Source organism: Mesocricetus auratus, unplaced genomic scaffold (genome assembly GCF_017639785.1).
Source record: "Mesocricetus auratus isolate SY011 unplaced genomic scaffold, BCM_Maur_2.0 Super-Scaffold_4256, whole genome shotgun sequence".
In the NCBI taxonomy this organism is placed as follows: Eukaryota; Metazoa; Chordata; class Mammalia; order Rodentia; family Cricetidae; genus Mesocricetus; species Mesocricetus auratus.
Window position 1 is genome coordinate 18,678,018 of NW_024429182.1, and position 13,650 is coordinate 18,691,667.

General features: G+C 39.2%; 1 protein-coding gene across 2 annotated transcripts in view; it reads left to right on the forward strand.

Annotated features, from left to right (window-relative positions):
• Positions 1-13,650, forward strand: part of Hpse2 (heparanase 2 (inactive)) — a 596,152-nt gene that overhangs the window by 554,199 nt on the left and 28,303 nt on the right. For both annotated transcript variants that reach the window (XM_005063570.4, XM_005063571.4), the window contains one exon: positions 10,790-10,935. In XM_005063570.4, coding sequence (XP_005063627.1) covers positions 10,790-10,935 — 146 coding nt within the window. The remainder of the gene's footprint in view (positions 1-10,789; positions 10,936-13,650) is intronic.

Below are 13,650 nucleotides of genomic sequence, written 5' to 3' on the forward strand. Positions count from 1 at the left end.
AATTAAAGATCATTTATTAAATACCAGTGTCTAGGCCCCTTGAGATAAAAAGACAAGTGCTTCAAGTAGCTGTTATCCAACAGTCCTTAATCTTCCCAACATACACATGCCACCCAAGTGTATCCTATGTTTTTAGGGCAACATGAAACATAACAATGTACATCAAGGATCTTTTGATAGAGCTAAAATAACCTTTCTAAAATAAAGATAGGAAAAGCAATGTTTATTAAATATTTTCATTCATCGGGCACTATAGTGGATGCTTTTAGATCTATTATCTCATTTAATGCCTATGATGACAAGTTTAGAAACAATAAATAACTTTCAGGACTTGAGTGGTATTTATATATTTCAACTTTAAGCAAATTATTTCTCTGCTTTTGTTTCTCAAAGCAAGCATCCCTGAATTCCTCAGTCATAGCAATGTCTTCTTCTGAATTCCAAAGGGATACAAATGTTCCTCCTCACGCAGTATTTTCTCTAGTTAGCATCACTTATGGAGCAACATCTACATGTGTCTTTGCCCTTAAGCCTCTCGAGAATGGGAAGAAGTCTTGTTCTCTTTACAGCTCCCAGAATAGATGGAGAAAATGCTTCTGCACTACTGATACACACTCAGAAAATCCTAGGATGGATGAATAAATAGACTGTTTGTGTACCACTCCACTGATATACACTCAAAAAATTCTAGAATGGGTGGAGAGAATGCTTGTGCACCACTGATACACACTCAGAAAATCCTAGGATGGATGGGTAGAAGGCTTGTGCACCACTGATACACACTCAGAAAATGTTCATAGCACCAAAGAATCCATTAATGTATCACAGCTTTCATTGGGTTGATCAGAGCCTAGCACCACGTTCCAACTTCATTCCTTCTCCTTTGTCTGTAGTAAATCATTAGTCTCAGGGCATAGAATTAAATAAGCTGGCCCCAAAGTCCAAGCCCTGCTCACATCTTCACAAGCAACTTCCTCTTGTCACCTTTTAGACCTATCAGCACACATTTCAAAACTATGGTCCACCAGACCCCTAGGGCTAGAAGCCAAACCCCAAGTTTCAGCACTTGCAGATCCAGGCAAAATATTACAGGTGATCTGGGCAGATTCCTGGGATCCAGTTTATTCATTACATGGTCCAGCAAGTGCTAACTTAAGGATGAGGCATGTGCCCTTGGCTCTGAGGATTTTTGCCTCATGAAAAGGAGGTCAGAGCCTAGTCCTCTAAAGCACGGGATACTTTGACTTGCTCTAAATTTTTATAGCTACTAAGCTTGAGAAATAGTGAATGCATAAATACAAACCCCGTGAAAACATGCAGTGGATTCATATGCATAAAAACTGATAAAAAAGAAATCAGGACTAAACCATAGTGACATGTATCTTTAGTTATTACCAGTTCCTCTTTTTGACCTTGTTTCTTATGGGTATATCTTTTACCTGCTTGTCCCTGGTAGAATTTGGCATCCCCAAGCTTTATTGGGTCATGGGTGAGTTAGAAGGAGATGGTATTGAGCATGGAAGGTAAATACTGTTATTGTTGCCAAGCAGCCAGTTTTCATACCATCTTCCAGAGTGTAAGATATGAACATTTCAAAGCCATGAGTCCTCTTCCATACTTATTTTTATGTATCCAGCCAACTAGTCCTAGCAACATTATTTATGTCCTAAATATCTCTTGAATCCCTATTTTCTCTAATATGACTTCCTTAACCAAAGCATGATCACCATTCTTGTAAATTAACTTCTTGGTGGTTTTCTTCTCAGCTATGAAAGCCAATGTGATAAACATAAACTGAATAATGTCACTGTTTCTGCTTCACTCCATAATAACTTCCCATTTATTTTTAGGTGACTTCTAAAACCCTTAGGATTTACTGTTCAAGTGAGTCTGGACTGGTTTGAATCCCTTCCTGTCTTTAAAATTGCTCTTTCACACTCCAAACACCTTCTGTTCTCTCCCTGTCACTTCCTCAAACTTTAACTGCCACTCTGTGGGAGATCCCACTACTGGTATGGGCTAGATCTGACCCTTTGCTACAGGATCTCATTGACTTCTGCTCTATTCTCGCATTTCTATCAAAACTATGGCCATTAATTAATTGCCTAACTCATTGGATTGAAGACTTTCTTAATAGATTCTAAGGTGCTGATCCAGAGCCTTGAACACAGTGGGTATCCCACAGTTGAATTTCAGCACCTCCCATAGGCACTGGACTGTAGGAACTGGTTTGGTAGTTTCAGACCTCAAGGACCATGCAGCCCAGAAGTTAATCTAGTAAATTCTACAATCTCCTGTCAGTTTCTCTTTCCCTATTTGTTTTGATTCAACTCATTCCATACACTTCCTTGTCTACCTTTCAGACAACAATTGACTTTTTGACAAATACTAAGTGAAAAGGAAAGATTTAAAGCCCCTGTCATTTTATTGTCACCTGCTATTAGTTTTCCCTCTCCAACTAATAAATGGACACTATTTCTCTTTAACTTCTCATGCCTGATACACTTAAAGAATGTCTGTGTCTTTCTTTGTCCCTTGGAAGCTGTAATGCATTCTTTCCTTTGGATATTTCTCACTGTTGACATAAAAGGTCATAGAATTTTCTCTTCCCATTAATGACTCTTACTGTTTGAAACTTCTGCAGTGTTCTTTCATCCAATGTCTTTTTAGTTAAAAATATATGTATCTCTGTTTATTCTCATTGAGACATAGCTATATAGATATATTCTACTTTTTCATGGCATTTCTTTAAGAATTATCTGGAGTCACTGCATTTGTATACATTTATTGTGGTATATAAATATTTTAAAAAGAGGGAGAATAAAGGTAAGCAGGGAGGAAAGAGGAGAAGTGAAAACATTTGATTCTGTGGAAAAGAGGTTATTCACAAGGGAAAAGATAAGGGCACAGAGGTGACAAGGAAGGGGAGAAGACAGATATTAAATGTTTCATTTTTAAGAGGTAGGCTATGTAGGGGAAAAAAGAAAAGCAACAATGAAAAGGAAGCCTGAAAATGGTTCCTGATAAAAGTTCCTACCCTCGACTGACATGCCAATCACAGTCCTCCATTCTCCCAAGAGAGGAGATGATAGACTAAGAGATAATCACTGTAACTTATCCAGGGAGCAAAACAATTCAGAGATGGTCACCTTTAGGCAAGTCCATGATGTTATCTGTCTAAAGAAATCATTGATAAAAAACATTCATGAGATTTTATTTGTGTTGTGTTTTATATATTATTTACCACATAAGAAGATTATGTCTATGTGCTACTTTTAGGAGAAAACAATATAAACAGTAATTATGAGTCCACCATTCAACCAGAACTGAAATAGTGGTAGTTCCCATCAGCCTGAGTTACTCCACTATCCTGTTCCCCTGGTTCTTCCCATCCTACACAAGAGAACCACTCTATGTTTCTCAGCCTATTGCATATGTATAGATGGAATGCCATCTTATTACACATGTGTATATAGCTTTAAACTGTGAGCTTGTAGTGAACTGATACCTTTACAGATAAAAAGCAAATTGTAGCCTTCAATGTGTGAGAAATCCATAACTATTGCCTAGATCAGACACTTTCCCAGGACACATTGCTCTTGAACTGGGCTGGGAGGGATGCACTCTTTTGGAAGTGGAAGTGGAGAGATCCTTCACAAATAGAAATCAAATGGACAGACAGGGAGAAAGGATTCTAGAGGCACTTTGAAAGCGCCTTCTCTACAAATGGAAAATCAATGGATCTGCCAACAGAACAAGTTTGAGGCTTAACACTGAATTCTCTTTATTGCTATGCTTACTACCAAATCATTACTAGTACAGTCTGAAAAATATTTTCTTGATTTCATGCTCTGATCTTGAAAAGTTTCCATGTTTTTCCCAATAAAGATTTTTATTATAAAAGATAGAAATAATCTAATAAAAAATGTAATTGTGAGCAACTTCATCTTCAGAACAGAGAGAAATATAGGGAAGAGAGAGACCCTGCACAGTTGTTTGTTAGTCCCTGTCATATTTATGGATTAATTTTTTAGTATCATAGAATTTAAACTCTCCTCTTTTGAGTTATAAATTATTGTAATGCCAAAATCTCAACAGATTTTATTTAGGTGTTAGATAATCTATCCTAAAACATCTTTGTCTGAGCCAAATTCCTCTATGAACAAAGCTAGTCCTAAAGAATGTGATAGGAGGATTTGATCTATCAAGTTCCAAGCTAGAATATAAAAACAGTGGTAATTAAAACAATACAGCAGTAGTGCAGACAGAAATGGAGCAGAATAGGGAGCCCAGAGAAACAGACCCAGAAATATATGGAACTTTAATAGACTAAAGCTTGGTGTCATATGCCTGTGATCACAGCACTTGGGAGACTAGGGCAAGAAGATAGTAAATTATTCTGGTATAATTGACTCCTTTTACAAAAAATATGGAAATAGATGCTTACCCAGTATCACACCCAGACAAATTCTAGATTGATTGAAAACTTACTCCTGAAAGAAAAAAGTGAAAGTTTCAAATGACTCTATATAGTATCTTTATAAATGAGTAAGAGCCATTTTTAAATATCACCTGAAAAGAGCTACATATTTTGTGCCCACTAGACTGACAAAAGCTTTTTTTAAGGAATCTGAAAATACCTGGGCACTAGTAAGTACACAGCTATTGCAGAAAGGAATATGAGTTGCAATAATGGAGGCCACCTTAGAAAATACATGGCATTGCTGGGCGTTGGTGGTGCATGCCTTTAATCCCAGCACTCAGGAGGCAGAGGCAAGTAGATCTCTGTGAGTTCAAGACCAACCTGGTCTACAAGAGCGAGTTCCAGGACAGCCTCCAAAGCCACAGAGAAACCTGTCTTGAAAAAAGAAAAAGAAAATACATGGCATTGTAGAGATAAATATCCATAGACATGTGTATGGCACAGTGGTCTCACCGTCAGATAGACAGTCTAGATCCGCCAACTTCAGTGCTTCTCAGAATTGCTGGAGCACCACAATTTTGGAGCCTACCTCTGACAACACCAATGTATCAGAAATAAGGGAAATCTCTAAGTTTGTTCTTTAAAGTTCACATGTAAGAAGACTGTTACTCCCATCACAGTTGGAATAAAGCTCTTGTAAGTTTCTTCACCTGTGTGTTAGGTAGAACCATGTTGCATATAGTAGCAAATTCTGGACACAACTTAATATCCATCAGCAAATTATCAGTGTTCACACAATGAACTAGTATATAACATTGATGGTCGATATATTGTTAGTGCATTTAACAACCTTAAGACAAAAAGTTAAGGGAAAAGAGAAAAGTACATACAGCATGATACCACTTTTGTAAACTAACATCAACTCTGACATGTACATGAACTTATTATATGGTGGAGATGAACTAAGGATTAAGTTATTCACTGTATGATTCTACAATAACTATTATGTTCGTAAAAATAAAGTTGTGCCATAAACCAAATGATTTTATAAAGAAAAATGATGTTATATTTTCTATAGAGTCCTTGAAACACTTCATTTCAAACTAGTCATAAAAATCATAAGAACAAACTACGCATTTGATAAGAGTGTTGGTACCTTATACTATTAAACTCATTGGCATGTCCAACCTTTTGACATTGCAACACAACGCTGTCATTTAGTGAGTTCACACAAAACAATCTCATAATGTGTTATGTAAATCTACAGTTTTGATTTGAACCATATTCATAACTACCCTGAGATACATGTGACCTGTTAACCACAGACTGAGCACATCAGAAAGTTCTTTTACTGCTTCAAAAAGATGGGCTACAAAGGAATCTGGGAAGATAGTATTGTAACAGCAAGAATGTTTCCCTGCCTAGGCAGGAAGCGCACTAGCAGAATCTGACTAAGGTAACTCTTGGAATCCTGAACACTTACAGCTTCAATTAGAAGTCTTTAGTGCTGAAGCTCAGCTAATTTTGTTACATTTCATCCTTTAGTCCAGTACACATGTACTGGGGCTGCTTACAAATCAGCTTCCAGGAGCTAGAATGAACTAGAAAGGCTCTGTCATCAGAGTACCAGTGATCTCTGCCCTGATAGGCTGGTCACTCCTGATCACAGGTACAAAGAACCAAAAACCTACTGTTGTCCCATTGCTGCAAGTCAATCCTTTCCAGCTGAGATGACTACTGGTGATTTAAAGGTCAAGACATTTTAATTTACATCCTTCATCTTTTTCTTTTTCCATTTTTGGGAGCCAGATAGTAAATACATAAACATGTAAAAGTAACTAGATACAACACATGACCAGGGGAAAGCATAAATGTGTGTGTGGTGGGGAGCGGAGTGCTGGCAAAACCACAAGTTTACATGTACAATGGTCCTTGGCACAGACACAACCTAAAACAACCTAAACAACCAACACTAACGAAGTGTAATGGGAAGGAGAAAATGTGATTTCTAGAAGCTGCCACATTGTTAGATTCAAATGTCAAGTTTGAAACAAAAACAAAAATCTCAAGGCCTAAAAGAAACAGTGATGGATGGTTCGTTTAAAAAGCAAATAGAAACTGTCGCTGAAGGTGACCTGATGGCACTTCTACTAAAGACTCTGTCTTAAAGCTCCTAGAATATGGCCTTAAGAAAGTCTAGAACTAGATAGGTGAGCAAAATAGAAGTACCAACCAATAGACCGCCTAGAAGGAGAGCAGGGGCTAAAAACACAGTGACTGAAACAATACATTGGGTAGAGAGGTTCAAGGGCAGATTTGAGTAAACAAATGATGAGTCACTGAGCATAAAGACCTAATGTGGGAAATAAAGAATGGTGAGGACCATAAAGAAAATCAGACTGAAGATTAATAGAAACTAAGTACTACTCACTGTGAGAGTTCTGGAAGGAGAGGGAAAGGAGCTAAGAAAATATTCAATAAAATAATGAGTACAAACTGCCAAAAATTGATGAAAGACATAAATATAAAACTTCAAGAACATATACTAAGGCCAAAAAATGAACCTATATCCTAATCAAACTTTTGAAAGCCAGAAAAGAATTTTGAAAGCCATGGAGGGAAATGAGTCATTATCTAATAAAAACTCCTCAGCACGGTTACCAGCAGACTTCTTGTCAGAACCTTTGAAGTCCAGTAGTTAGTGGGGTGATATATTCAGAGCTGCAAAAGGAAAGGTAGCTTGACAATGAACCCCATATTCATCAAAACTTTCTTTCAAAAGTTAGAGAAAATTATGATGTTTCCAAATAAATGAAAAGCTGAGGGAATTTTTATCACTGAGTCTACCCCATCTCTCTTCCAGATGAGAACTGGAAGTCACAAGAATGACTTCATGCTAAGCAGAGATAAAAAGATGGGTATTATTATAACAGCAATTTGTAACTGCTTTTTGTTTTTATATGATTTAAGAGACTATATATTTTAATACTGATTAAAACATACCTTATTGTAATTTGAATTGGTAACCTGTATTTAGTTACTATATATTGTAAGAGAACAGTATGTTTAAAAAGACTCATTGGTATGTCTTAGGCATGTGGTATATAAAAATGTTATTTTGTGGCATTTGCTACTGAGATGAGATCTGATAAGTAAAAGAACAGAATTTTTATGTTGTTAAAGTTAAGCTAGTATTGGTGTTTCATTAGGACGTTAAATGTAATCCTAGTGGTATTATAAAAGACAATAAGAAAGGAATTTAAATTTCTTTTGCTATTAAAAAACACAAAGGAAAATCATAATGTAGGAAATTAGGGGCAAAAATCTGAATTTTTCCTGTGGATAATTGCTTTATATATAAGTAAATTAAACTCTGCAGTTAAAAAAATGCACTGTCAAAAAGGACATTTATAATGTAAACATGCAGTCCAATTGTATGCTGTCCATAAGAGAATCACTTTAGATGCAAAGGTACAAACAGATAGAAAGACTGTAAAAAGATAAATCTATTCAAGTATAACCAAGAATAGTAGAGGTGGCTATACTAATATCTGATAAAATTGACCTTACAAAGTAAAAGCTTACAAGGTACAAAGGAAATAAAATTTTAAAACATCAATATTTAAGTATTATGAACATACACACAGTTGATAACAGGCCATAAAGGTGTGAGGGGGAAACTGGCAGAACAGAACAGAGACACAGAAGTCTACAGTTACAGCAGAAGACTTCAGTGATGGAGAGGGCATCCAAAGTGAGGATCAGTAAGGGAACAGGAGGCCCAAAGCCGTAATAAATCAACTAGGTCAAATAGAATTCTACCCAACAGCAGCAGACACATTATTCTCATTACACCTGAGACATTTTTCAAGACAGACCACATGTGAGTCCACAAATTAAATCAAAGATAATACGTACATAGGATGAAACATTATTAAACCAACGGTAATTCCAATACATGCAACATGGATGAGCCTTGTGGGTATTATGCTAAATGAAATAAGCCAGTCATCCAAGGAAAAAATACTGTATAATTCATTTATATGAGATGCACAGAAAACAGAATAGTGATCTGCAGGAGACTGAGGGAAAGGGTTAGAATTCAATGGGTTCTGGTTTCAGGAAAAAGATTAATGGGTACAGATTTCAGTTTTACGGCATGCAAAGAATTGCAGAGACAGATAGTGGCTATGGTAAAATAACATTGTGAGTGTGTTTAACTGCTGAGCTATGCATTTCTACCTGGTTGAGGTACATGCTTTTATGTGGATTTTGCCACAGTAAGAAAAGCTGAAGAAAAGGTTGTAGTCATTAGGAATGAGTGTCATCATCTTTTAGCCTCAGAGTCAGCCAATATCCTCAAAGTCTTGGAGATGCTGTGGCATTTAGCTACCCACAACACAAAAGACTACTTCATATTACTAAACTTAAATTAATTATTTAATAATGATGGAGAGTACTTAGGTTGATCTTTCTGAAGTTTATTTTTGACTTTACATAAAATTTGAGATTAAACACAATACTATTCCTAAATGTTAATTGTTTTGCTACAGATATGCCTAACCTTAGTTGGAATTGCCATGACACAAAAACCATAGTCATGCCTAAATGCAAAACTGAGAGCAAACCTGTTTAGCTTTTTCAGATTTTCTAAATAAAAAGCCAAGTGTTAGTGATAAGGCATTGGAATGAAGTCATTTTTAGAAAGGAACAAATTGGGTTGGAATTGGAGAAACGGGTGTATTGTGCACTCACCCTCCTTTTATTCTTTTTTCTTTTTTTTTTTTTTTTTTTTTGGTTTTTACGAGACAGGGTTTCTCTGTATTGTTTCGGAGGCTATCGGTCCAGCCCGGCCTCGAACTCACAGAGATCCGCCTGCCTCTGCCTCCTGAGTGCTGGGATTAAATGTGTGCGCCACCACCGCCCGGCCCCTCCTTTTATTCTTAATGCTCTGAGGGTGTACAATCATAAGCTAAATCACAGTCACTCTCTGCACTACCAGTAAGACTCACTTCCAGACTCTATGTCCACAGAATGTTTGCTTGTAAGCTTCCTTGTGCCTTTATATAATGTGACTTCCTATGTCTCAAGTGAGTAAAGTATTACACCAATGATAGAGGAAAATATACCCCCGTTTTTTTGTGTGGGCTACTACTGACCAGTTTTGTGACCTCACATGTACCTTTGAGCTTTCTGAGCCCATTTTCATCTCTACAAAATAAAGCATTTCCAACCAGAAGACAGATTATATCATGCTAAGCTATTAGTAGCCAACTTATAGGAGACTTTATTTAATAGTCATTCTAAGGCCACCTAAAAATAATTGAGTTGAACAGATGGACAGGGCTTAAAGCCTGTTGTTAGGGCAGATGTGGAACTATTCTGTTGACAAAGGTTCTTTGAGAAATTTGTTCTAATTTATAAAATTCACCAGTGATGTTATAGATGATCACACAGTTTATCACACACACAGAGGAGACTACTGCCTGGAAAGATGAACACAGTGAAGGCACACTTGATGTCTTTAACACTAAAGAGAATGCCCTGAATTTGTAGCAGGGCTTTACATGGGTGAGTTATAAGCACTGAGTTCATAAAACAACAGTCAGTATTAGGAGTTTACACAATACAAATGTCCGTTTTATGTTGTATCAGATACAAATACAACTTGTGCTAACAGCAAATACAACTAAAATTAAGATGGTGATAGGCAGGCAGACTTTTTTGTAAGCTCAGACATATAAGTTGGCTACACAAAGGGTATTTATTAATTGATTATACATTCTTCTCAGTTTAGGAACATTCTTCTTACTGTAGAATATGAAAATTACCAGGAATTAGGACTGTGGGCAAACTTTATTCTGTTTGTCTTTCCGGCTCTGCTACGGAGACCTCAGCCTGGACTCTTTCTGGAGAACCTTCATCTCCCTCCTGCTTTGTAATAGTCCTCAGTAACAATATTTGGAGAATGGTATTTTATAATCCATTGATTATTGATGACAATCCTAAGGATTAGAAGTTCCCCATTCTACAGTTTCACAGAGCCCACAAACCAGCATGAGGGTGCTGCCACGGGGAGTAAAGCTGGAGATGGAAGTCCCCAGCCCCAACTGGTTATCTCATTTGTGAAAAACTTGATTCATTTATGCATTCACTGCTCTGAGTCCAGGCCACCTAACCCTTGCCCGCTTAGTCAGTGGAAAGGTTGTGCTGGGAATTGCTGTCTTCATTATCAGCCTCCCCTGCCCCCACAGCCATACTGTCCTCCTGGTAGGAAGTAGTTTCTGGCCTGTGTTTTGTCACGTTTGGTCAGCACACCTGAATGTGAGTTGTCTCCCTGACTCTCCACCTCTCTGTTCTCCGCAGGACTACTGGCTTTCTCTCCTTTACAAGCGTCTGATTGGCCCCAAAGTCCTGGCAGTGCACGTAGCTGGGCTCCAGCGGAAGCCACGACCGGGAAGAGTCATCCGAGACAAACTAAGGATCTATGCTCACTGCACAAACCACCACAAGTAAGTTTCCCAGCAACAGGGAAAGAGGAAGAAGGTCCGTGAATGCAGGTGAACTTGCCACCCAATGGCATGCAGCCCCGCTTAGAATGCTGTGCTGCTGGAGCCCTTCCAAGTTCACCTGTGTTCACAGATCTCAGCTGAAGACTGCATCTGTGGTCACCATTCTTTCTGCAGGTTGCAAAGGATGCCTGGTAGCCTTTTGTCAAGTAAGCCTTTCTTCTCATACAGGATTTACTCAGGAAGGGCTTGTAAAATGCATCTATTTGTTCATTCTCTTACTCATGCAGCCCATTTTTATTGGGCACTCTATCTGCGCCAGCTGAGACAATGCCCACAAAGATTTTGTGTGTGTCTAAGCCTGAGCCAAGACAAGAGGCCAAGTCTGATGCTCTGACCCACCGCAGAGCTTAAGAAAATAAGTGGCCGTATCTAACACAGGAGCTCCTGGCCTACACTAGTATCCCACCAGGTCTCTGGAATTAAATGAGTACCCAGTGGGAAGCAGGCTAACTTCCGGGACATTTCCCATATTTCAGGAATCTCAGCTGTTTTAAGTGTTGAAGGGCTGTGAAATGTAGGCTTCCTTTTGAGGGAAAGGGGTTCAGGAAGCATAATAACCCCGGGGATTTTTTATTATTATTATTTATTTTTAAATTTAAGTTTAAATTAGAAACAAGGTTGCTTCACAAGTCAGTTCCAGGTCCCTCTCCATTTCTCTCCCCTCCTCCCGTGCCCTCCCCCAACCCCCCCAATATCCCCTCATTTCCCCAGGGAGGGTGAGGCCCTCCGTGGGGGTGTGCATAGTCTGTCATTTCATCCAGGTCAGGGCCTAGACCCTCCCCCAAGAGTTCAGGGTGAGAGTGCATCTCACATTGTTGGATGGGAGTCTAAAGTCCATTTGTATACCTGCATAAATAATGATCTACTGCCCAAGACTCAATAGATTGCCTAGGCCTCTTCACTGACACCCACATTCAGGGGGTCTTGATCAGTCCTATGCTGGATTCCCCAGGCATCAGCCTGGAATTCAAGAGCTAACCCTTGCCAGGTCAGCTGTTTCTGGGGGTTAAACCAGCCCAGTCTTAATCCCTTTGCTCATCAGTCCTCTCTCTCTGTCACTGGCTTTCTTGAGTTCAGCTCAGTGCTTACCCGTGAACCCCGGGGATTTTAAGAGATGACTCTTCTCTTTTTGACCTGAAGCACTGGATTTCATCCCAGCTCTCTTTAAAATAGGGAAGTTAATTATCAGCAAAGTTTGGCAGGTTTGTTTTTATGTTTTGTTTTATTTTGTTTTGTTTTTATTTTAAAACATGAAGACCATGAGGGGAAATTTTCAAATGGATCTAAAGCAAAGACCATCTGATCAACTATGTCTTACATCACTTCCTGTTTAAGGCAGGGGAGGTTACCCTGGGAAGGAGGATTCTTTCTCTTACTACAGAGAAAACCTGGGTGAAAGGACTACCTCCTGTCTCCTGACAGACCTCCATCCAGGGCCTATCAGGCCCTGATCAAGGCCAGGGAGCACAAAGAGCTGCTGTGGTCAGATTACACCATATGCTCCTTCTCTGTCCTTGATGAGACAGAGGCCAAGCCTTAGTTCCTCCTGATAAAATGCTTTCAAAGACTCACTCTGAGCAGAGGTGGGCGCCAGGGGCCAGTTGTCTTGCCTGTACATACAAGTGCCTATTGTAGGGGAGGGGAGGCTGTCTTGGGCACAGGCCAGAAGCTTTCAACAACCCTTTTGCTCAGCAGGAAGCTCAGGCCCATACCTGACAGTGACTGACTGCTTTATGGCCTTGCCTGGAATTATCTGATCCTCACACAAGGCAACATTGTATTCCTTGTCTATGACAGGCCCTGAGGCAACCACCCAAAAGGTGGACCCCTAGCCTCAAGAGAGAAAAATTGCTCTTGGCACCTTCTGTCCCTATTGGAAAACACACCAGTCTTTTGTAATAGTAGCCTATAACCAGGAATAAAACAGTAATACCTATGTGGGCTGAGAAGGATCTCTATGTCCTCACTGAAGGCTCCCCATGGACTCACACCAGAATTCTTGGATATTCTCATGAGGTCTCACTTACGCCCTGAGGGTACCATGAGCTTGGGGCCGATGATCCTATTTATATTCTTCGTGTCTAATATGGTGACAGGCATGAAGGTCTTGTAAGTGTTTGATATATAAATGAATGAATGAATGGAAGAAGACAGAAAACGGGAAGCACATGTTCCTGGTGGTTTGTGCACCCCATCAGCCAGAGCAGGGAGCATGATAACGTGACTCAGAGTTGTACCACTCACCATCATGAGGCCTTCAACAAGTTAGTAAAAATAATCTGCATTTGAAGCCCTCCCCCTCTACTGTCCCCAACCTTCTTTGGAAGTCAATGAGAACCTCTTGAAATGAAGGGGTTCCAACAGGCTTCTATAAAAATAACCTCTCCTTCTCTTCATGAAAAGAAAGAAGACTTTCATAAACCATGTTACAATAATGATAAGAACCAAGGTAAAGGTCTTTTTCATTCCTCCAAACCCAAAGAATGGATACTTTGAGCCAGCTGAGGTTGTAGGTCTCCTTGCAAAACAGTGTCAGGTGTCCAGATAACAAGGCACAAAGGTAAGCGAAGCGTCTGCCATCCTGTCGTCTGTGCTTCCTGTCCTTACCAGTTAGGAGCAACACTACTGGCTGACTCCGTTTACTTGTGGCCAAAG